The 20,460-nt window shown below is 43.2% G+C and overlaps 4 protein-coding genes across 7 annotated transcripts; 2 read left to right on the top strand and 2 right to left on the bottom strand.

Annotated features, from left to right (window-relative positions):
- Positions 1-610: 610 nt before the first annotated feature.
- Positions 611-2,693, bottom strand: LOC101783868 (glutathione S-transferase 4). The gene is made up of 5 exons (XM_004960229.3): positions 2,598-2,693; positions 2,175-2,229; positions 1,474-2,033; positions 1,324-1,372; positions 611-1,238 (listed from the first exon to the last, which is right to left on the bottom strand). The coding sequence occupies exons 3-5, from the start codon at positions 1,621-1,623 to the stop codon at positions 772-774; spliced, it is 666 nt and encodes a 221-aa protein (XP_004960286.1). The 5' UTR covers positions 1,624-2,033; positions 2,175-2,229; positions 2,598-2,693; the 3' UTR covers positions 611-771.
- Positions 2,694-3,260: 567 nt separating this feature from the next.
- On the bottom strand, positions 3,261-5,439 carry LOC101762960 (asparagine--tRNA ligase, cytoplasmic 3-like). Its single transcript, XM_022825005.1, has 3 exons — positions 5,330-5,439; positions 4,123-4,444; positions 3,261-3,772 (listed from the first exon to the last, which is right to left on the bottom strand). The coding sequence occupies exons 1-3, from the start codon at positions 5,437-5,439 to the stop codon at positions 3,356-3,358; spliced, it is 849 nt and encodes a 282-aa protein (XP_022680740.1). The 3' UTR covers positions 3,261-3,355.
- A 229-nt stretch (positions 5,440-5,668) lies between these two features.
- On the top strand, positions 5,669-11,531 carry LOC101784277 (sodium/hydrogen exchanger 2). The gene is made up of 15 exons (XM_004960230.3): positions 5,669-5,834; positions 6,194-6,399; positions 6,496-6,614; positions 7,203-7,300; positions 8,261-8,320; positions 8,431-8,477; positions 8,561-8,755; positions 8,906-8,952; positions 9,062-9,128; positions 9,347-9,447; positions 9,561-9,662; positions 10,088-10,226; positions 10,311-10,373; positions 10,496-10,579; positions 10,846-11,531. Exons 2-15 carry the CDS (start codon positions 6,229-6,231, stop codon positions 11,191-11,193), a joined length of 1,641 nt encoding a protein of 546 aa, XP_004960287.1. The 5' UTR covers positions 5,669-5,834; positions 6,194-6,228; the 3' UTR covers positions 11,194-11,531.
- Positions 11,532-11,962: 431 nt separating this feature from the next.
- On the top strand, positions 11,963-19,803 carry LOC101763367 (coiled-coil domain-containing protein SCD2). 4 transcript variants are annotated; one of them, XM_022825336.1, is made up of 17 exons: positions 11,970-12,473; positions 12,636-12,814; positions 13,740-13,803; positions 14,044-14,085; positions 14,173-14,235; positions 14,970-15,019; positions 15,100-15,127; positions 15,298-15,375; positions 15,475-15,585; positions 15,664-15,724; positions 16,238-16,351; positions 16,821-16,939; positions 17,354-17,411; positions 18,311-18,349; positions 18,452-18,492; positions 19,062-19,188; positions 19,481-19,803. In XM_022825336.1, the coding sequence occupies exons 1-17, from the start codon at positions 12,042-12,044 to the stop codon at positions 19,600-19,602; spliced, it is 1,728 nt and encodes a 575-aa protein (XP_022681071.1). In that variant the 5' UTR covers positions 11,970-12,041; the 3' UTR covers positions 19,603-19,803. The 4 variants fall into 4 exon arrangements, 2 of the variants coding, with proteins under 2 accessions (XP_022681072.1, XP_022681071.1); XR_002677017.1 differs by lacking the exon at positions 19,481-19,803 and having other exon boundaries at positions 11,963-12,473; positions 17,354-17,427; positions 19,062-19,162; XR_002677018.1 differs by lacking the exon at positions 19,481-19,803 and having other exon boundaries at positions 11,963-12,473; positions 17,354-17,427; positions 19,025-19,078.
- The last annotated feature ends 657 nt before the right edge of the window (positions 19,804-20,460 follow it).

The following is a 20,460-nucleotide window of genomic DNA, read 5'->3' on the forward strand; positions in this document are numbered from 1 at the left end:
AAAACTATATATTTGGAAACACTGTAGCGTTTCGTTTGTATTTGTGAATTATTGTCCAAATATTGACTAATTAGGCTCAAAAGATTCGTCTCGCAAAGTACAACAAAACTGTGCAATTAGTTTTTGATTTCGTCTACATTTAGTACTCCATGCATGTACCGCAAGTTTGATGTGACGGGGAATCTTCTTTTTGCATAGTGTCAAAATTGGGGCCTTGTTTAGTTGCCAAAGTTTGGAGGTGTCAAATTACTGTTACAGCACTATAACACACTGTAGCGTTTCGTTTGTATTTGTGAATTATTGTCCAAACATTGACTAATTAGGCTCAAAAGATTCGTCTCGCAAAGTACAACAAAACTATGCAATTAGTTTTTAATTTTGTCTACATTTAGTACTCCATGTATGTACCGCAAGTTTGATGTGATGGAGAATCTTCTTTTTGCATAGTGCTAAAGTTGGGAATTTAGGGTGAACTAAACAAGGGCCGGATGTTTTGATGGAACTAAACATGACCTGAGATTATTTCAAGGCCAGCTGCGAACTGCATGCCATAAAGCGAACTGCATGCCATTATTATACCCTTTGCTAACTTGGATTAAATGTGATGGAATATATTTTTTTAAACACGACGTACACGCTAGAAATTTTTATTCATGTGAAGATGGAAGCAACGTAAAGAGAATACAAACTCAAAAGTGCACTCGAAGGAAATTAAGCACAACACATCAAGGAAATTAAGCACAACACATCACTAGTTCACTACTTCGTCGATCACTCGTCTTTCTTGGCGAGCCCAGCGCCGAGCGGCATGAACTCGGCCACCTTCCTGGCCGCCGGCCGGGCCGCGAGCTCCTCCCACCACGCCCTGACGTGCGGGAGCGCCTCCACCACCGCGGCGTACTCGGTGCCCATGAAGTAGTGCATTATGGTGAAGTGGCTAAGGTCGGCGACGCTGAGGAAGTCGCCGGCGAGGTACCTGCTCTGGCTCAGCCGCGCCTCGTACACCTCCAGCACCTTCTTGAGCTTCCCGAGGTTCTCGTCGATGGCCGCCTGGTTGCGCGCGCGGCCGAGGAGCGGCGCAAAGACGCACTCGACCACGACGCCGCCCGCCGCCGGGTGCAGCTGGTGCGCCTCCACCTCCAGCCACACGTCCACCATCGCCGAGTGCTCCAGGCTGCCGGCGCCCAGGAGCTCCGGCTTGTGCTTCCGGAACACGTGCCTTGCGATCGCTCGGGATTCTGCGAGCACAACCACATCCCGGATTGAGAAATTCTGATGAAATCGAAGCGAAATATCACACACCGATCGAGTAAGTTAGCTTACCGAAGAGCGTGAGGTCGCCGTCCTCAAGAACGGGCACCTGACCGAAAGGCTGCAGCAAGCACAAGATCATCAGTGGATGCATGTCAGTCGATGACTGATGAGTGAAAGAAAGTGATGGCTGTTTTGGGGGGACAAGCAGAAGGTACGGACGTTTCTGGCGAGGTGCTCCGGGCGGCGGTGGTCGCCGTCCGGGCGGCTCATGGGGACGAGCTCGTAGTCCACGCCGGCCTCCTCGAGCGCCAGCAGCGCGCGCGACACGAACGGCGAGATCGCCCACCCGTACACCTTGGGCCGCGCCATCGCTCGCTCTCTCGCGACTGCTAGCTTAGCTTCCTGTGCTTCCTGTGTGTGTGACAGAGACCCAACGCTGCAAGAGATATCAACGATGATACGAGTTGATGGAATTGGTTGCCCCTGCCTGCTGCTATTTATACAGGAGCAGGGGGGAGAAGAGGAGCGATGGCTGCTGCCTAGATCTCGCTGCTGCCTGCCGGTGCTCGGGGAAGAAGGTGCTAGAGGAAGCGGTGGATTGGTCGTGGGTCAACGAGGCCTTTTACTACACTTGTGACGTCGCTGCTTGCGTAAGCAGACTAGCTCGCGTCAGGGGTGATGGGCACTCTACCCTGGCACCCTGCACGTCGAGGTCACCGCCTCGCCATGAAGCAGACTAGCTCGCATCAGGGGTGATGGGCAATCCCGCATCCAAAATTCTGTAGAACAAATATTGGACAATGTTCAGCAAATATTCGTGAACCAATGATGGACAAAACTGCTTGCTACCTCCACCGACGAGCAAATGAAACCTAATATTGATCCTGATAGAAACAAAATTATATTGAGCAAGTCGGTACCTCTGTTTCAGGACATCTAGATGCTCCTCTGGCTTCCACCAGTCAATTCACCAACCTACCAAGGAAAATAATTTATGGTTAGGTAGAAATCATCGGCCACAAAGCTCACTTTCAAACTATATACAAAGCAGGCAAAGCAAAATATCCAGCATGTAGTTGCAAGCATACAGCTATTTCAGAAAATGTAAATATTGTTATCTTAATATAGTTATATGCAGTTTTAGTTCTTTGTAATTGGTGAAAAGGCGAAAAAAGAATCCAGAGATATCTAAATTCTAAAAGGCAGAAAGAAATAGTTATATTCTACTAAGAGCAGACATGAATCTGGCTGCTTATATCCATGCTGATTGAGGGTAGAATGGTGTGGGGCACTTCAGTGAACAATGGACAGCATCATAGACATTTCAACAATTCGATCTATACCTGTGGCGCAAGAACATCCATAGCAGAAACAGTCTTCTGATCATCATTGAGCCTCATATAAAATGCTTTTATTTCTTTGGGATAGTTATAAACAATAACTGGCTTCTTATATATCACCTCAGTCAAATACCTTCACAGAATACGTAGTTACAGTTAACCAATCAAAGAAGGTAAATCAGGTGAAGACCAGTAAGATCAACTGACAACTTGCACATACCTTTCATGCTCAGATGCTAAATCGATTCCCCATTCAACCTTGTTCTGTATTTTTCAGAATGTCCACAGCCATTGTGTATGAAATACGTTCAAAATGCGTTGAGGAAACAAGCTTCAGACGGTCAATTGCAGTTTGATTATGTCTACTGTTTCTCTCGTATTTTTTGCTAATGAAATCTATGTCTTCTTCACAATGATCGAGTAACCACTGGCAGAGGTATTGTACATATTTTTCTGCACAGTTCATATCATCCTGTGACACAATTTATACAAGTTTAACATTAGTTATGTCCACACAAAACCCCATGATCCAATTTGATAGGTGGCGAACCACAAAGTAATAAAGTTAGTCATCAAGAAGCAGCTCACCTGCAAGTTTGCAAATGCATTTTCTGGTTCAACCATCCAAAACTCTGCCAGATGTCTTGATGTATGTGAGTTCTCTGCCCGGAACGTTGGTCCAAAGGTATATACACTACTGAGAGCACAAGCATAAGTTTCAACCTGAAGCTGACCTGACACAGTCAGAAAAGCTTGACGCTTTAAGAAGTCATTCTCAAAAGCAATCCATCATCCTTGCCCGGGATTCCAGGTTTCAGCTTAGACCTCTCTTCCAGTCTTGAAACATTCTCTTTTGCACTTGTAAGCTCTAAAACAGCAGCAGATACCTCTTGGCTGCTAGCTCTTGCTGTTTTAAGCTGTGCAACTGCATCACCTTTCGCTTTGACAGTAAGCTTAGCAGCCTCAATGTCTGCTTTGGATGGAGCAGGATTCTCCTTCAGCTCCTTCTCCAGTTTCTCAGCCTGGTGGAAAAGAGTTGTGACTTGGAACATCTCACCAGCACCCTCACAATCGCTTGAGGTTATTATGGGTGTATGGACGTACAGAAAACCATTCTCATCGAAAAATCTGTGGGTTGCACAGGCTAGCTGATGCCTTATCCGGGCAACTGAGCTTATCTGCAAAATATTAGAACTAAAACCTTCATGCACTGTTTCTCACTCAAAATAAGAACTGGGACAACAGAAATAGTCAAAAAGCACATCACCGTAGTCAACTACAGCCAAAAAGGGGAGTTTTCATTTCATAATTCCAAAAAACACCTAGCAGTTACATCCCCAAGAAAATTCCCGTCCAGATGCCACAAGCAAGAAATTCTGATGGTACTATGGTAGAGCCTAAGTACACTAAATTGTTATGAATCACAACCGAGAAACCTCTACAGTGAAAGATAATCTGATCAGAGAATTCTTAATTGAAAGATGAATTCTTGAAAAAAAAAACGCAAAAAGGGCAGCGGCCTTTATACCGTGTTGGTGCGCGGACGGAGGTGGACGACGTCCCTAAGTGTGTCGAGCGCAATGTTGCCCTTAGGCAGCGGGTAGGTGGCTGGGTTGGTCTCCCCGAGTTCGATCACCCTGTCCACACGTAGCTCGATGTCCACCGTGGCCTTCTTGGACTCCTCGGGCGGCCGCCTGAGCTCACCCTCGACGAGCACCGAGGTGCCCGCGGCCGTGAGCCGCGCGAGCGGGTGCACGGCGGCCTGGACGATCACCTGCAGCGTGGCGAGGCACGACCCGTCGGTGACCTGGAGGAACGCGAACGTGCCGTGGCCCTGCTCGCGGCCCGTCCTGACCCAGCCGCCCAGACCACGCGCTGGCCGGCGAGGGCGCCGCCCGCGGCGAGGATGTCGCGGATATGAGGGCGGAGATCGGTGGCTCCAGGTCGGCGGCGAGATCGACCATCGGCGGCGCGGCCGGCTCGGGGTCGGCCCATGGCGCGCTCGACGGCGGGAGGTGGCGGCGCGGGCGGCGGAGAGGGGTAGGGTTTAAGATGGCGCGCGTCTGCTTGCGGTACGCGATCAAGTAGGGACCGGATTCAAATCCAAGGCCCTCGGATTAGCATCTAAAAATTTTAAATGCCCCTACTTGGAAAAAAAGATTTTTTTGCGTAGATACTATCAAACTACTAGACACCCAAATTTGATTCAGGGTGAAAATCGATTTGAAACATAATCTTATAGGTTGGGACCCGGATTAGACCACCTCATAGAGTTTGTAAACAATCTTGTGAACCATGATCTCGTTGGATGGTGAATTAAAAATAAATGAGTGTAATGCAAAATTGTCTTAGTACGGGCTTGTGTAGGTGTGCCACCACGTGCCAAAGCTGTTGTGACATGGCTCGTGAGATATTTGAACCATTTTTTTTAGGACAAGATATTTGAGCCTAATAGAGCCAACATAAAGCATAATGGGTCTAGTGGGCCATCAAAGCCCATTTATAGCTTATCACATGTAAGAAATATAAAAAAGGCTTAAAAATGAGAAAAAAATATTTTGGAAAAATAATTTTATGAACAACTAGTTCAAAAAACATCGAGAAAGCAAAAAGAATAAACGTGGAAAATTTATAGAAAACATATGATCATGTATGATGAGCCGTGCTATGATAGCCCATCATGAATTTTTTTCTTCCATTCCATGCTTGTTCGCTCTCATCAGCGGGCAGCATACAAGTCAGCTGCCTCATCCATCGCCGTGCTGGCACTGTCAGTGTGGTCCCCACCGGAAGAGACGAGCGCCCACGTCGTCCACCGGAAGAGACGAGCGCCCACGTCGTCCATCGGTCACCGGCCACGTCGGCCTCTCACGAGCCCCTCCCGTGCACCCGGCTCATGACCATCTACGGTGACCGACACGCGGGGCCCCGAAAGGACCGGTCCCACACGTCATCCTCGTGCGCGCCTCCGCGCCGCGGCAGCGCTCGTCGCGCGGTGGCGTGGCGCTTGACGACCTGCCCAGCCCCGCCCGGGGCGGCGTGGATTGCTTTTTGTTAATTGACCCGCCTCGCTTTCAGCCTCATGGCCAGCGCGGGACTCCACCACTCCCCCTCCCCCTCTTCCCCGCCCCGCGGAATCTCCCACCGAACCCACGCGAAACCGGCGTCCAGATCTTCTCCCCCGCGGTTCAGATCCCCGGACCCAGCCGGCGCCTCGTGAAAGTCTGCAGCAGCGACGAGGTAGAAAGCTTCTTGAGTTCTTGTTCTGTTCTCGAATTGGTACCGGTTTATTTATTGGTTGGATTCGCAGTTGCTCTCTGCTAAAAGGTGGCTTAATTGGCTTCTTTATTTGGTAATAGTGTTGCTGCTCAGCTTGAAGCTTCTGCTTATCTAGTTTCAGCTGGTTTCTTTGTTGGTAATTAAGCTCGAGGTGTTTTGCTAGTTCAGAGTTAATCAAAAAGTACACTATTCAAGCAATGATTGAGTTCCTTCCTTGCAAGTATGAGCATCGTACGTTGTATGGGTGGGCGAGAAGCACAGGATCCAACTCAACATTGCCAAGTCACTGACATCCCTGTTCTTTTTGTTGCTGTTGGCAGGTTGCTTGGAGCTGTGGATCCGCTGAGGTGGCGGCATGGGGCTGGATTTGGGAGCTATCCTCAAAACCGGCGGCCTCGCGGTCTCGGACCGCACCGCGATCGTTTCGATCAACATCTTCATTGCGCTGCTCTGCAGCTGCATTGTCATCGGGCACCTGCTGGAAGGGAACCGATGGGTGAACGAGTCCATCACTGCGCTTGTCATGGTGGGCGCTCTGCTCTTGCAGTCCAGGTGTTTGTGGCTTCGCTTCAGTGAGCACTGGTTTGAGTTTCTTTCTTAAATTGTGCCGTGTTGCTTGTAGGGTCTGCTCACTGGAGGTGTGATTCTGCTCGCTACTAATGGGACAAATTCACGCATCCTTGTGTTCAGCGAGGACCTTTTTTTCATCTATTTGCTTCCGCCGATAATCTTCAATGCTGGGTGAGTTTGCAAAGTACTATGATGGTCTAGGATTTCCTTTTGGAACCGAGTCTTTTTGTCTATGAACCAGATGGTTTAGATTGTCTAAGCAATTTGGGGTAGGTTGATTCCGATCAATTTATCATTTGACTAATATGCAATTCTGGGATTCTAAAGCCATGAAATGTTAGTGGTTAAACGGTAAATGCTGAATACACAAAAAATATAGCCAACTTCAAACACACTCTCTTTCCTCCGGATGTCATAATTACACTATGGTGAAACCCTGAATTCGCTATCTTCATTCTTCGCTATAAACTCCAATAGACAATCGATTTTCCTGAAATACAAAGTTTCCTTTGGATCTTTAGATGATTGCATCAGATGCTTATAGGGACCCTTGTATAAGTGAAGAATGGTTCAAATGATCAGTAAGCACACCTTTGTTTAATCATTTGTATTGAATGTGGTAAGCTATTTCAGTAATTTAGGCTAACAGTACTGAGCTTGACTATCTGCAGAACTTGCTAAAACATTCTATTGTTAATTTGCACACTGTTTGTCTAAGCTCCAAAGTATACCTTTTTGAATGTTTTTCCACATTATCAGGTTTCAAGTAAAGAAGAAACAATTCTTCCGCAACTTTATGACAATTATTTTGTTTGGTGCTGTTGGGACTCTGATTTCCTTTGTAATAATCACTCTTGGTAAGTTGCTAAACCACCTGTGCAATCTGCAAGGTCTTACTTACTTTTGTTTCACATGTATGGTCATAACACATAATGTTTCAAATTAGCAATTACACAACATTTTTGAGGAAAATATGATTGAAGGCACTAGGATTAGTTATAGGTTTGAAAAAATAACTATATAGCACTGGCCTTTTGTAATTACCACGACAATATATTTTTTAACTCCAAATCTTTTTAGTGTTTTAGATGGAAACTTTCCTTCAGTCCTTGCTTTGCAGTCAATGATATCTTGTAGATTTTAAGATAAAATATTTGAAGGCTAACATAGCAAATAAATTCGTTTATTAGCAATGAAAACCCATAACTCCTATGCAGCTATTATGGCAGGGTTAGGTGTACATTGCTGAGAATAACTTTCCAGTTTCTTGGTTATATTTAGTGTACCATGTGGGATAGTATTTCAGTAAGTTAATAGGTCTAAACAAAAGGCTTTTAGAACCTGGATCAACAACTTGGAGTGTTAAATAGATAGATATCCTACAGGGTAGGGCTGGTGTCTTCTGGGATTTGCTCTCCTTTTAAATTAGCATAAGTATCCTGAGACCATTACAAGAGGTGAATCTAGTACTGTATGGATGCCCACTATTTGTAAACCATACTGACTAGGGCACCTGACAATGGACACTTGAAAGTAGTCAATTCTTTAAATTCAAAAGACTGAAATGCGCACTTGCATATACATTTTAAATATTCATGAAGTGAGATAATTTAGATACATGCTAAAATAAACTATGCTTGTTGATAGTTGGCAACCATACGATGGATTGATGATAATTAGTCCTGAAACCCATTCATTTGTGGAGGTCATCTTCCTTCAGGAAACTATCTTCAAGCATGATGTACACAAACCTTGTAGCCCTCGAACTTTGATGTCTTGCTCAGGTTTCTAAGATTTTTGTCTAATGGACATACCAGGTGCTATTGGATTGTTCAAGAAACTTGATGTTGGTCCACTCGAGCTTGGGGATTATCTTGGTTGGATATATTCTTGACCTTTTCACTCGCTGATTAGTCCATGGATGCGATTGCCAATTTGCTGATATTTGTTTGTTTGTTTGTTTTTTGTTTTTTACCTATATGTGCAGCAATTGGTGCTATTTTCTCTGCAACAGATTCTGTTTGCACCTTACAGGTTTCTTGTTGAACAATATGCCGACTTTATCTTATAAAATGAGATAGGAAGCCAATTTAATTGCATTTTTTTTTTACTTTCAGGTGCTTAACCAGGATGAAACACCCCTACTCTATAGTCTAGTTTTTGGTGAAGGTGTTGTTAATGATGCGACATCTGTTGTTCTCTTCAATGCAATTGAAAACCTTGATATGGGTCATTTTGATGCTTTTGTTCTGTTGAATTTCATCGGAAAATTTCTCTATCTGTTCTTCACCAGCACAATACTTGGAGTAGCTGTAAGTAGTCTCCTGCTAATTTTGTGAGTTGCGATGTCTTATTGTAATCTCATACTGCCAAAGTAACACTACATTGGAAACCCCAAGCAATCTACCTTGATGAATTGAGCATGCCTCTTTTGACTGACTGGCAGTATTCTTTCATGGCAGACTGGGTTGCTTAGCGCGTACGTTATCAAGAAGCTTTGTTTTGCAAGGTCTGTACAGAGCTCTATGGTTCTTTCGGGTGGTTTATTGTGATTTACTTTTTACTACAAAATAACGTGATGGTACTCAGTGCGAGTTAATGCTTGTGGTGATGTGTAGGCATTCAACTGATAGAGAAGTTTCTATCATGATGCTCATGGCATACCTTTCATACATGCTGTCAATGGTAAGTGCCTGAATGTAAGGAATTCCGAAGTTCAGAGATAAGCAACTCTTGCTAGTAAATAGGAGAGTATATGAGTATCATATGATATTGATAATATATTTAATTTAAACTTTAATCGCCAGTTTCTGTTGATATGCAACCTTTGTTCTTATTTTTCAGCAGCCTTTTGCAAACAACCTGATATCAAGATTTTTCTGATCGTTTCTTCCATATTTCAGCTTTTGGACCTGAGTGGCATTCTTACCGTCTTCTTCTGTGGAATAGTAATGTCACATTACACTTGGCATAATGTGACAGAAAGCTCTAGGGTTACCACTAAGTATGTATTTTCTGCTAGTCAGCTTTACTAGAAAACATTGTGGTTCCTTTTATATAAAAAACAATATATATACACACACACTACCTTACTGAATTACCTTCTTATTGCTGCAGGCATACTTTTGCAACTTTATCATTCATTGCAGAAATTTTTCTCTTTCTCTATGTTGGGATGGATGCATTGGACATTGAAAAGTGGAAATTAGCTAGTAGCAGGTACCTTTTGCTGTTGATATTAAATGATGATATTTTACGGACTAGATATATCAACATACATAACATACTAGTAAGAGAATCTCTACAAATTTCCACACTGTTACTAGTTATCTTGAACAAACTATGTGTGATGCTATTGGCTCTGCTTCCATTTAGGCTGCTGTTATGTTAGTCCTGACTTAAATGTTCTTGTTATCCTGGATCTGTTGTTGGCAAGAGGAATGTGTAGTCTTTTTTTTTAAAAATGGAAATTCTTCGGTGAATCAGATTCTTCAGATTTCTATTAGTTGTTATTTGGCAAGTGGACGCCGTTGAGTGCTGAGTATAGGTCCACAACAGCAGCTCCCATGGATGTCTTGTCCTTGCTTTTTCTAAGATGACCTTTTCTCCCAAATTAATATTTATTTGTTTCTCCTATGATGCAGTCCTAAAGAACCAATTGCTTTAAGTGCAATTATATTGGGCTTGGTTATGGTTGGAAGAGCGGCATTTGTGTTCCCTTTGTCTTTCCTATCCAACCTAAGTAAAAAGGAGGCACGTCCGAAGATCTCCTTCAAGCAACAAGTTAGTACTTGAGCTTTTTTCATGCTTCTGCCATTTTTGCGTCCCTTGGAAACCAGGAGCTAACTTTCTGGTATTTTCCTTTAGGTAATCATCTGGTGGGCGGGTCTAATGAGAGGAGCAGTATCAATTGCACTTGCCTATAACAAGGTGATTTTTGAACCGAATTCTCATCATTAGAAAGTGCTTTGAATCTGCAATCAGATTTTTACATATCTACGCTTGAGCACCTATAGGCTCCGATTTATATTAGTCCTTGTAAACCATTGCAGTTTACAGCATCTGGTCATACTGCGGTGCGAGTTAATGCTATCATGATCACCAGTACAGTCATTGTTGTTCTCTTCAGCACAATGGTAAGACTGCTATATCTTATTATTATCTTCATATTTTTTTTTCTTGAACACTATTATTATCTTCATATATGTGCATAAGTTACACATTGTCCAGACAGAAGATGATGCCGAAACTATGAGTGCAATAACACCTCATGCAATACTTTTTATACTTGTTTCTTTATGCAAATCAGATGAATGGCCCATCGACATGGATTGACAACTTTGTTTTCTTGAGAAAAATGAGAGTGCCATTTTGCTAATTTGTATGCCATCATTTGATTCAGGTTTTTGGTTTTCTGACTAAGCCGCTGCTTACTCTCCTCATCCCACCAAGGACTGGCCCGAACACGTCATCTCTGCTCTCAAGCCAGTCAATTCTGGACCCACTCCTCACTAGCATGATGGGGTCTGATTTCGATGTAGGCCAGATCTCCTCCCCTCAGTACAACCTGCAGTTTATTCTCACCGCGCCAACTCGCTCCGTCCATCGCCTATGGCGCAAGTTTGACGATCGGTTCATGCGCCCAATGTTCGGGGGGCGAGGTTTCGTTCCATTTGTGCCCGGATCGCCAGTGGAGCCGAGCGACCCTGATTCTCATCTGGGCACTGTGACTGAGACAGATCATAGTTGAGTTAGAGGAGCAGAAGACGTAGACAATTTTCTGTAAATGTTCAGGCAGATACCACTCTATTTTGTTCTCTGAACCAGTTGGTGTAAATTGTGGTTTCTTGTGCAGATAGTTTCTGTACCTGTAGAGCTACATAAGGTTTTGTAAATTTCTGGGAGCCAGTCCTCACTGTAGATTAGTACAATTCATCTGTAAATTTAATATTGTTCAAAGAGAATAATCGCATGCTGGCATATTGACATGCTCTCAGATAATTGTAATGGACCTGCACAATTTCTCCCTTGTATCCCCTCCTGAATGGAGTTTTTTCTTGAAGCAAGAACTCCTCATTGAGAATGTTTGATGCACTGCAGATCTTGTTTTTTTTGTATTTAACATTCTTGGGGTAAATATATATGCCATGAAAATGAGGTAAAAGAAACTCATATGCGTGAAAGTAGAGCATATGAAAGCACTCTAGAATTCTAAAAGATACGAGTAAATGAAAGGGCATATTCTACACCTCTACGGAACTTTAGAGTAAACCCAACTTCGGTTGAGGCATGACAAGTACTTGCAACCTACTGGGAGGGACGAGTCTTTTTGAGAGGCAAATTGGAAGGGTAAAAAAAAAGGAAGATAAACAAAGGTTCGAAACGCACACAGAAATGGCCGCAGGCGCATACACGCCGCAGAAGATCCCCTGCCCCCCAGACCACAACCATTTCGAGTCTCGGGAGACGAGACCGTTACGCCCCCGCCTTCGGAGCGGACGCACCAGCGAACCGCCCGCTCATCTCTCCCACCACCTCCCCCTCCTCCTCCTCCTCCCCCACCGAATCCCATCGCGAGCTCCCCCCCAATCCTCTCCGATGGATCGCTTGTCGCGGCCGGCGAGCCCAGGCGGCGGCGGGCTGGGGTACGCGTCGCGGCGGGGCCTCTACGCGCGGCCGGCGAGCCCAGCCGGCGGCAGCAGCGCGCAGACGTCGCCCGGCGGGTCCCCGAAGGACTCGTCCCCGGTCCACCGCCACGCGCGGGCCGGGTCGCTCGGCGGCGTCGGGGCCGCGTCCACCGCCGGACGCCGCGCGGGGGTCGGCGCCGGCGCCGGCGCCCGCGCGCACAACAGCGCCGCGCGCGCCGCCGCTCAGCGCCTCGCGCGGGTCATGGGCGGCGGCGGCGGCGGAGGTGCGGGCGGGGACGGCGGCAGCGGGAGCGACGACGACGACGACTACGAGCTCTCCGGGCCGCCCATCGAGCTCTCCTCGACCCCGCGCCGCACCTCCACCCGATCCCCTTCCCCCTCGGTAACCATCACCGCTACCCCTCGGTTACATGCCATCTCAGTGCCACATTGCATGTCGATCCGTTGGCATTTGTTCTGCATGCCATTTGCGATGCTAAGCTGTGTTCTTCACGACCTGCGTGATGCGCTCTAAGTGGTGGCGTGCAATTTCTGTGCATTTTAGATAGGCCGGTACCTTGCGGATCAGACGCAGGTGGGCCGGCCGCCGTCGCTGACGAACCGTTACACGGCTGGGAAGTCCGTCCCCATGATACCATCGATCAAGCGGCCGGCGACAAGTGGAGCAGGGACGGGAGCGGGGTCAGAGTTGCCCTCGCCCATACCCAACCGAAGGGAGCAGAGGTAATGGGCTGTCCTGCTCTCAAGTGTTTAATTTTGGGTCGCATGCGTGACGGATTTCGTGGTGCATTACGTTAATACATATTGGAGCGAACATCAGTGTTCTAGGCCTGTATGGAGTTTTCCAATTATGGGAGCGTTCTGCTTACTCAATTTAGTATTTCAGCATGTCTGTGTTCCAAGTGCCTGCCCTATGCAGTTGATTAGTTTTCCCATGCTGTTTAGTTGCTAGTTTGCTTTTGAGGCTACAACTTATCTTTCAAGGACTGTCCGTCTATGTATCGTGTCATAGTTTCCCTTATGGAATAATTGTGGTAAATATCAAAGGATAGGGGTAGTGTGCTAATTCTTCATTTGGTGATTAGTGACACTGCAAAATACATTAATGGAGTAGTTTATTGCTAAATTTCAGATTTTGGTGCAATTTTTCCATGAACCTTTTTCTTGGACTGTTACCATGATTCTTTGGTATAGATTTCACAGTTCATGATTCTGCTTACAGGCACTGCTTCTGGAACTTACAAAAGGTTCATATGTGCAATTAGGTGGTGGATTCAAATGCACCAACATAATTTATTTTGAAATAAATCGATTGAGCAATGCTAAAATAGGATAGGCCATTATTGAAGAGTCCAAACCAAACCAGGGGTTTTCTGAGACAGTCTTTGTCTAAAATGATCAGCACAAACCATTGCAACTTCATGCCACATTATTGGATAACACTCATTGATTGAATTACAGTTGACTCGGGAAAAAAATCATTAGAAACTTTAGTCATGGTTATTTTTTTGGCATTCCTTTCAGAACTATTCTAACAGTGGTAGTTAAGATAAGTATTTGTTTTTTCTTCAAAAGAACCATTTAGGCTATGATCGCTCTTCTTTCTCTATGATCGCTGGGTAAGTAATACAGGCTACATCATTCTTAGGAGATCAGTTGATCTTGGAAGCTCAATGAGAGGTCGTCGGACATCTTCTTCTCTTCATGACGAGGTAATTTCTTTCCTGAATGTATTTTTTGTATAAAATCTCAATGCTATGATCTGCTCATCTGCATAACATTCTCTTTACTACTATTGAGGTTAACCTGCTATATGTGTTCTCTCTTCTCCATGACACAATCCTTTTCTATCCATTGTTATTGACACTGTCAAAACAGCTGTCAATCATTCACATAAAGATTTTATGCTTAATCTGGAATGCCACTGTGGCTCTTATGTTCCTCCTTTTCAGATTAACACGCTTCAAGTGGAAAATGAAAGCATGCATGACAAAGTGAGATGTCACGATTCTATTCTACTTTTGTACTTTAACATGTTGAAAGCAGCCAACCTCGTTTTTATCTTACTTGCATCTTCCCAGCTTCACCTTGCAGAGGAAAGGTCTGAGGATGGAGATGCCAAATCCATGCAGATGGAGAGAGAGGTCTTTCCATGATAAAATGATGATTAAATTTTGGCTTCTCATCCTTCTTGATTGAATCATACTGCTCTTTTTTAGTTTTCACCTTGAAGGCTGGATCTATGCTAGTATAATCCGTTTGGACTATAGACGAAGATTTTTGCTAGGGTCTCCTCTTACTAAGTACAGATTAATTTCATTAGGTGGAATTCTTTTGACACCAATATACCTGTGTCATTCTTTTTTAAAATATAACCCAGGAAAAAAGATCAGAGGCCAAAAGCCCAGAACTATCATTTTGGCATGAGTTTCTTTACCATCCATTCAGAGGTACCACTAGTCATAACTTGTTAGGTACCAAATGGTGGTACCTTCATAGTTATAGTTTGGTGTCTTTCCAAGGGCTATGGAAAAAAAAAACTCCTTTAGCATATTTTGCCTGTCAGCCACTCTTGGAACATAAGAAATCGCACATTATGTTCCTTAAACTTAACTCTTCTACTGGTGAACTAACAGTAAAGACTGATGTTTCAACTGTAAATGAGGGATTTTGGTTGCCGTTCCGTAGGCCTACTAACACAACAGCACCAGAACACAGTTTCATTCTGTCTCATATTGAGCAACAGACAAGATTTGCAAACCTCATTAGCTTATTTCCTTTTTTGAAAGCCCTCTGTGTCAAAGTATATGCATGTAGTGGTACTCTCATTGTATTATTTTCATGTTTCTATTTACCAATATTTGTTTCTGAATGTTAGGCGTCTGATATTGGTGATGCGGTAGAAACAGAAACAATTTTGATTAGCAGGTTTGTTATTTACTAAAATATACTATTTATTATCAATGCCTGTCTCATATTTTAAAACATATTTTCAACTTGGCTCACAGAAAGGATGCAGCACTACAACAAAGAAAGGTATGTTTCCATAGAAAGCTTCTCCTGCTCAAAGTTTTGAGGAACACTAGAGAGACATGTTTGCTTTTGTTCTAATTACCTTTTGATTATTACCGCGTGCACTCTCAAGCTCTTTGTGATCAATTTTTGCTTACTAGTCTGTTTGAGCTTGATGCCTTTTTCGCTCTTAGATTGCTATGAGAATTGCTTCACGAAGGTCTAGTAGTGCGAGCTGTGATGAGATTGCAACCCTTAAGTCTGAAGCAAAGGTGGATTGGATCTTTCCTTGAATCTGGTTATCTGTTGCTGAATGAATTTTCCGGTATCATGTTTTGCAATCATAAACTTTTATTTACGCTGTTGGCTAGGCTGCTAATAATGCCATTACATCTGTATCTCGAAGAGTAAAAAGTGCTAAATCAGAACTGAGATCTCTTCAAGCAACAGCCAACAGAATGATCTTGTCACAGGAAGAGATGGTGCGTACTACGTAATAATATTAGCACCTTTTGTCTGTGGCTTTATCATTACAATTGTTCATGAAAATGCTTAATCAGGAGGAGGTGGTGCTAAAGAGATGTTGGCTGGCCCACTACTGGACGTTATGTTCTAAACTTGGTACCAAGATCAACTTTGCACTGTTTATACTCCTTTTGCAATGAGGGAGTATACCCTGTTTCCTGAATTCTAATTGTTGTCTCAAATGTTATGTCTTCATGAATTAACATAATCTTCAAACAGAAACTTACCACCACTGTAATTTGTAACAGCTGGCACAACCATAGCTAAAAGTTTTTTTTTAAAAAAAAAACATAGCTAATGGGTTAGGATGCATACTTATCTACCCCATTTGTCTTTCATATTTTTGTGCTACCGCTTGACTTATTTTCTGTTTAGCACTAGACTTATCTGATATTTCATCAAGTTAATACTTGTAATCTCTCTTTGGTTTTTTATAATAAATTTGTGTGGTATTTCCGCTACAAAGAAGATTAATGCCAATTTCAAATTTGATATGTTCCTTGAGAAAAAAAATGTGCTTCTTCCATGAACAACCAGACAATTGCCATGTATGTAATATTTAATTTGTTATAACGGCTGGTTTTGGCTAATGGTGTTTTTCCCCATTAGGGATACATTCTGATATTGCTGAAGAAAAACAAGAATACTGGTCCTCATTTGCCCCACTCGCACTTGAAGCGGTCCTATCAATTGGGCAGAAAGCAAGAGATGGAACTTTATCAGGTCATATTTCTTTCAAAATCTATTTTTGTTTTATTGTGAAACATGGAGCCGAGACCCTGAACCCACAGGAAATGACAAATAACAACTGAAAAACCATCAGCAGGATTATTTTTTACATAGTGACTTGGTTGTAATGAAATGAAGCAATGCGGCCAATTTCTGCATACCAAAAAATTGGAAATGACGTTAATAGAGTTGCTCAAATCTGACTCTCTATTCTTGTTTTCTGGCTGCAAAATAGGATTATTTCCACATTACATTTTGTGCAGTGCAGCTTGTAAATGACGTCGTTTCCTTTCAGCTTGTAAATGATAGGAGCTTATTTTTGCTATGTGTACTAAAAAATCCCATCTGAAGAGCTTATTTTAGTAGTTTAACTGTCTTTAGAATAATCTTGAATGAAATAGGGTTACTTTTAAAGTCACATAGCAGTAGCACCGTTCTTTGCTCACAATTCATGTGGTGGCAGATAACACTGAGATGGATAGCAGAAGTAAAATGTCCGATGTAAATGATATATCTAGTGATGGCAACATTGAGAGCATGCTTTCAGTTGAGAAAGGGCTGCGTGAATTAGCTTCGCTCAAGGTTCTTCTCAATACTTAACATTATAATTTTGTGTCAACCTACATGTTACTTTCAAGTTTCAACAGCATGCCAGCATGACCAATTTTACTGAGATATGAATACAGGCTACAAAAGTTCTGCTCCTGGTCATGTTTCATCCTCTTCAGGTTTATTAATTGAAGTACATAAATTCCTAGAATATGAAAGTTATTGACTGCCACTTTTAAAAATAGCTCTATTCTAGTTAATTGTTCAGAATATTTTGAATTTTTGTTGTGTCACTGCTAGAGTAACTAGTGCATCTCTGTAGAGTATATAGTAAATGCAACATATATGCAATTGAATTAGCTTTTGCATATTCTTAGAAAAATGACATTACTATATTTCTGCTTCTATTCAAAGTGCCATAATAATAAAGTGATATTCCCTTTGAAGGTAGAGGATGCAATCATGCTTGCTTTGGCAGAAAATCGACATATCAAACCTCTCTCAGGTGGCTTTTCCAAAATGTACTCATTTCTTATACTTTCATCTTACTAATATTTTATGTATAATATTTCCCTGAACTGCCAATAGATAACCATAACTAGTTATTTGCATTCATGAAGATCAATGCATAAAAGCAACAATCTCTTATTTGCAATAACCAGATTACAGAGACTCAATGAGATGATGATAGTATTTGCACATGTAGTGTGTAGCATAACTTGCAAAATGTTGAGTGCTTTTCTCTTGTAACTGGATTCACGATTGATAACTCATACAGTATCAGAAACTATATAGTTACCTCAAGAGACCTTTTTTAATATGAGCCTGTTTGTGGAATATACATGTAGAATCATTCAAATTCCCAGCAGCATGAAGAATCGGTTTGAATGTACATATAGATTTATTGGAATGATAAATATATTTTTGAAGTTTATGTATATTTTTGAAATGAGAGATTTATTGGGGAGTAAGAGATTAATTCTAAGTGATTTTTTGGTTAGGGGTGATTTGAAGAAACAAGGATCGAGTTATGGCATGAGTTACTTACAAAAGAGAGAGTGCTGTTTAGAGGGCATGATTAGAGTTTTAAAGGCTTTTACAGTTCTTTCCTCAGCAGTTATGCGACTTGATAATGGAGAGGCATACAAACATAAAATGTTACAATAGTAAAAATATTTGAGTCAAAATCGAACTGCATTGGAGATGTATAGGTCAATATTGGGTTCACGTTCTCAAGCATTGCAGGAACCTTTCAATTTCGTTTTTTTTGGTTTTGAGAGCCATTTCCAAGAATTATCATGCATAATTCACCTGTACTTAAGAGCAATAAGTGCTATGGTATGACTTGATGTTGTCCGATGAGTAGATTTTACCTTTTGATAAGAATTGAGATTGCAATAACAGGTCAAGCTTCTGAGGGTCGGAGCCCTTCCGAGTCATTAGGTTGGTTATTTCTCGTTACTTATTTTTACATCCATGACATTTGAAGAGCAATATATCAATTCTCTTTCCTAATTATGTTCACTGTATGTTTCCTGGTCCTAGAGTTAAGTGCGGAAGAACGAGAAGATGTACTCTTCAAGCAGGTAAAAGACAATATGTCACCAATATGTTATGTTGTTCAAATTTTTTAGCTGGCCAGCAATAATATTCTTTTGTGTTCCATTGTTAAATAATAAGAGTGAAATGCACACTCAGTCCCTAAAGCCTAAACCTGTTCCATGATGTCATTCAGAATTCCAGATCCCTAAACTCTTAAATGCATTGCCATCTGTGGTCCAGATGTCTCTATAAGCATGTGTTTGTCTATGCGGTACAGTTTGCTAAGAGATGAGTCTCTCTAATCACACAAGTTTAGGGGCCCTCATCTGCATTTTTATAGTCTATATGGACCTCAATGACACCGTGGGACCAGTTTAAGGACAGCATCATTGAAGTTAATATACCATCAAGAACCCAGTCTCCTAATTCCATACAAGTTTCTATTATGTGCCTAACAAAGTCGCTTGAGTTAATAAAGATAAATGTAAGACAAACATAATGTGAAAAGACCTCATAACTTTGCTTCTTATTTTCTCGTAAGCTTCTTGTTTAGTGTCCTCCTGTTTTGACTTCCAGTAAATGTTGCATCGAAGAATTGACAAATACGCTACAGGCATGGTTGACCTATTATTGGAGGCGGGCCAAAAATCACGACATAGAAGAAGATATAGCTGATGAGCGGCTACATTTTTGGATAGAACAAAGCAAACACCCAGTTACTACAACCGACGTCATAGAAGGTACTAGATTATTTTCATTCTTTGCACTAGTGAAACATGAACTAATAAAACCATGATCTTCTTATCTTATTCTTATAAGTGGATCGATGATGTTAGTTACATACAGTTCTCCCCATCGAATGTCTTTCTAAATTCAAATTTTGAAGTCACCATGAAACCATTATTGATTTTTTTTCCACCAGTCATGTATAAAAGTTTATAGAGCACTCCACAGCTTGAATTTAAATTTGAAGTCAATGAAATCAGTGTTGATTCTTTTTCTTTTTTTTTTCCTTTGCAATCTTGTACAAAGTCGAGAGAGGACTCCACGAGCTGAAGAAGCTGGGAATTGAGTCTCAGCTGTGGGACGCAACCAGGAGAGCTCTCAATGACGACCTCAGCAATCATGGGAGTCCAACTGGATCTGAAGCTTAAAAACAAATTTAGCAAATGCATAAGATGGAGCAAGGCTCTAGTGCCGATTTTGTGCCGTCAGAGGCCCTAGAACCCTCCTGATGATTCCGTTCATCGTGTCTATCGCCTTTTGCTTGGTACCATCATGTAAAAAAAATTGATCAAAATATCCCGTAACCCTTCCTTTCAAAATTCAAATCATCTATTTTATGTTGGTGCTAATTGATCTGTGAAAGCAAAAGGTGTTAATCATGGAGTCATCGAGACGCCATGCTTTCCACCAGCTTACTCTACTGCAACAAGAATATTATGCATTGCTTGATTTCCTTTTTCCTTTTGCAATGGTGGGGGGTCTATTCTTTTAAGGAACAAAGCAAAGCTTCCAGGGTGAAGCTACCTAGGTGACAAACCTGAACTCTGGTCTCACACACTGACACAATCCTGTACTTGCACAGCTGCACTCCCGATCTTTGGAGCCATGTCCATGGAGCCGCTGTCGCCGGCGAGCCAGCGGCGGCGGCAGTGCGCTGCTGCAGTGGCAGCCGCGGCTGCCGCTTGCCTCGCGCCCCTGGTCGTGTTCCTGGCGGTGCTCGTCCTCGCGCCGTCCCTCCTCCCGCGGCTGCTCCTCCGGCCACACCACGCCGCCCCCTACGTCGCGTCGGCCGAGCTCCGCCGCCTGTCCTTCGACGCCGCGGCCTCGGCCCTCGCGTACAACCTCTCCGCCGTGCTCCGGTTCGAGGACGGCCCGCCGGGTGTGCACCCGCGCCGCCGGTACACGGGGGTCAGGGCCGCGCCGTTCTACGCCGGGCAGGAGCTCGGCGCCGCCGTGGCGTTGCCGGCGTTCACGCTGAGCCGCGGCGGCGGCGGCGCCACACTGCC

The sequence above is a fragment of the Setaria italica genome, chromosome III (genome assembly GCF_000263155.2).
Source record: "Setaria italica strain Yugu1 chromosome III, Setaria_italica_v2.0, whole genome shotgun sequence".
Classification (NCBI taxonomy): Eukaryota; Viridiplantae; Streptophyta; class Magnoliopsida; order Poales; family Poaceae; genus Setaria; species Setaria italica.

Coding starts and splice junctions, on each gene's coding strand:
- LOC101784277 (XM_004960230.3), top strand. CDS start 6,229: ATGGGGCTGGATTTGGGAGCTATCCTCAAAACCGGCGGCCTCGCGGTC. Junction 7,301..8,260: donor CTTTGTAATAATCACTCTTG/GTAAGTTGCTAA, acceptor TGGACATACCAG/GTGCTATTGGATTGTTCAAG. Junction 10,374..10,495: donor TTGCACTTGCCTATAACAAG/GTGATTTTTGAA, acceptor AAACCATTGCAG/TTTACAGCATCTGGTCATAC.
- LOC101783868 (XM_004960229.3), bottom strand. CDS start 1,623: ATGGCGCGGCCCAAGGTGTACGGGTGGGCGATCTCGCCGTTCGTGTCG. Junction 1,373..1,473: donor CGGAGCACCTCGCCAGAAAC/GTCCGTACCTTC, acceptor TGCTTGCTGCAG/CCTTTCGGTCAGGTGCCCGT. Junction 1,239..1,323: donor CGGCGACCTCACGCTCTTCG/GTAAGCTAACTT, acceptor TTGTGCTCGCAG/AATCCCGAGCGATCGCAAGG.
- LOC101763367 (XM_022825336.1), top strand. CDS start 12,042: ATGGATCGCTTGTCGCGGCCGGCGAGCCCAGGCGGCGGCGGGCTGGGG. Junction 12,815..13,739: donor CCCAACCGAAGGGAGCAGAG/GTAATGGGCTGT, acceptor CATCATTCTTAG/GAGATCAGTTGATCTTGGAA. Junction 15,376..15,474: donor CCCTTAAGTCTGAAGCAAAG/GTGGATTGGATC, acceptor GCTGTTGGCTAG/GCTGCTAATAATGCCATTAC.
- LOC101762960 (XM_022825005.1), bottom strand. CDS start 5,439: ATGGACGACGTGGGCGCTCGTCTCTTCCGGTGGACGACGTGGGCGCTC. Junction 4,445..5,329: donor ATGGATGAGGCAGCTGACTT/GTATGCTGCCCG, acceptor CGGCTGGGTCAG/GACGGGCCGCGAGCAGGGCC. Junction 3,773..4,122: donor TCCGTCCGCGCACCAACACG/GTATAAAGGCCG, acceptor AATATTTTGCAG/ATAAGCTCAGTTGCCCGGAT.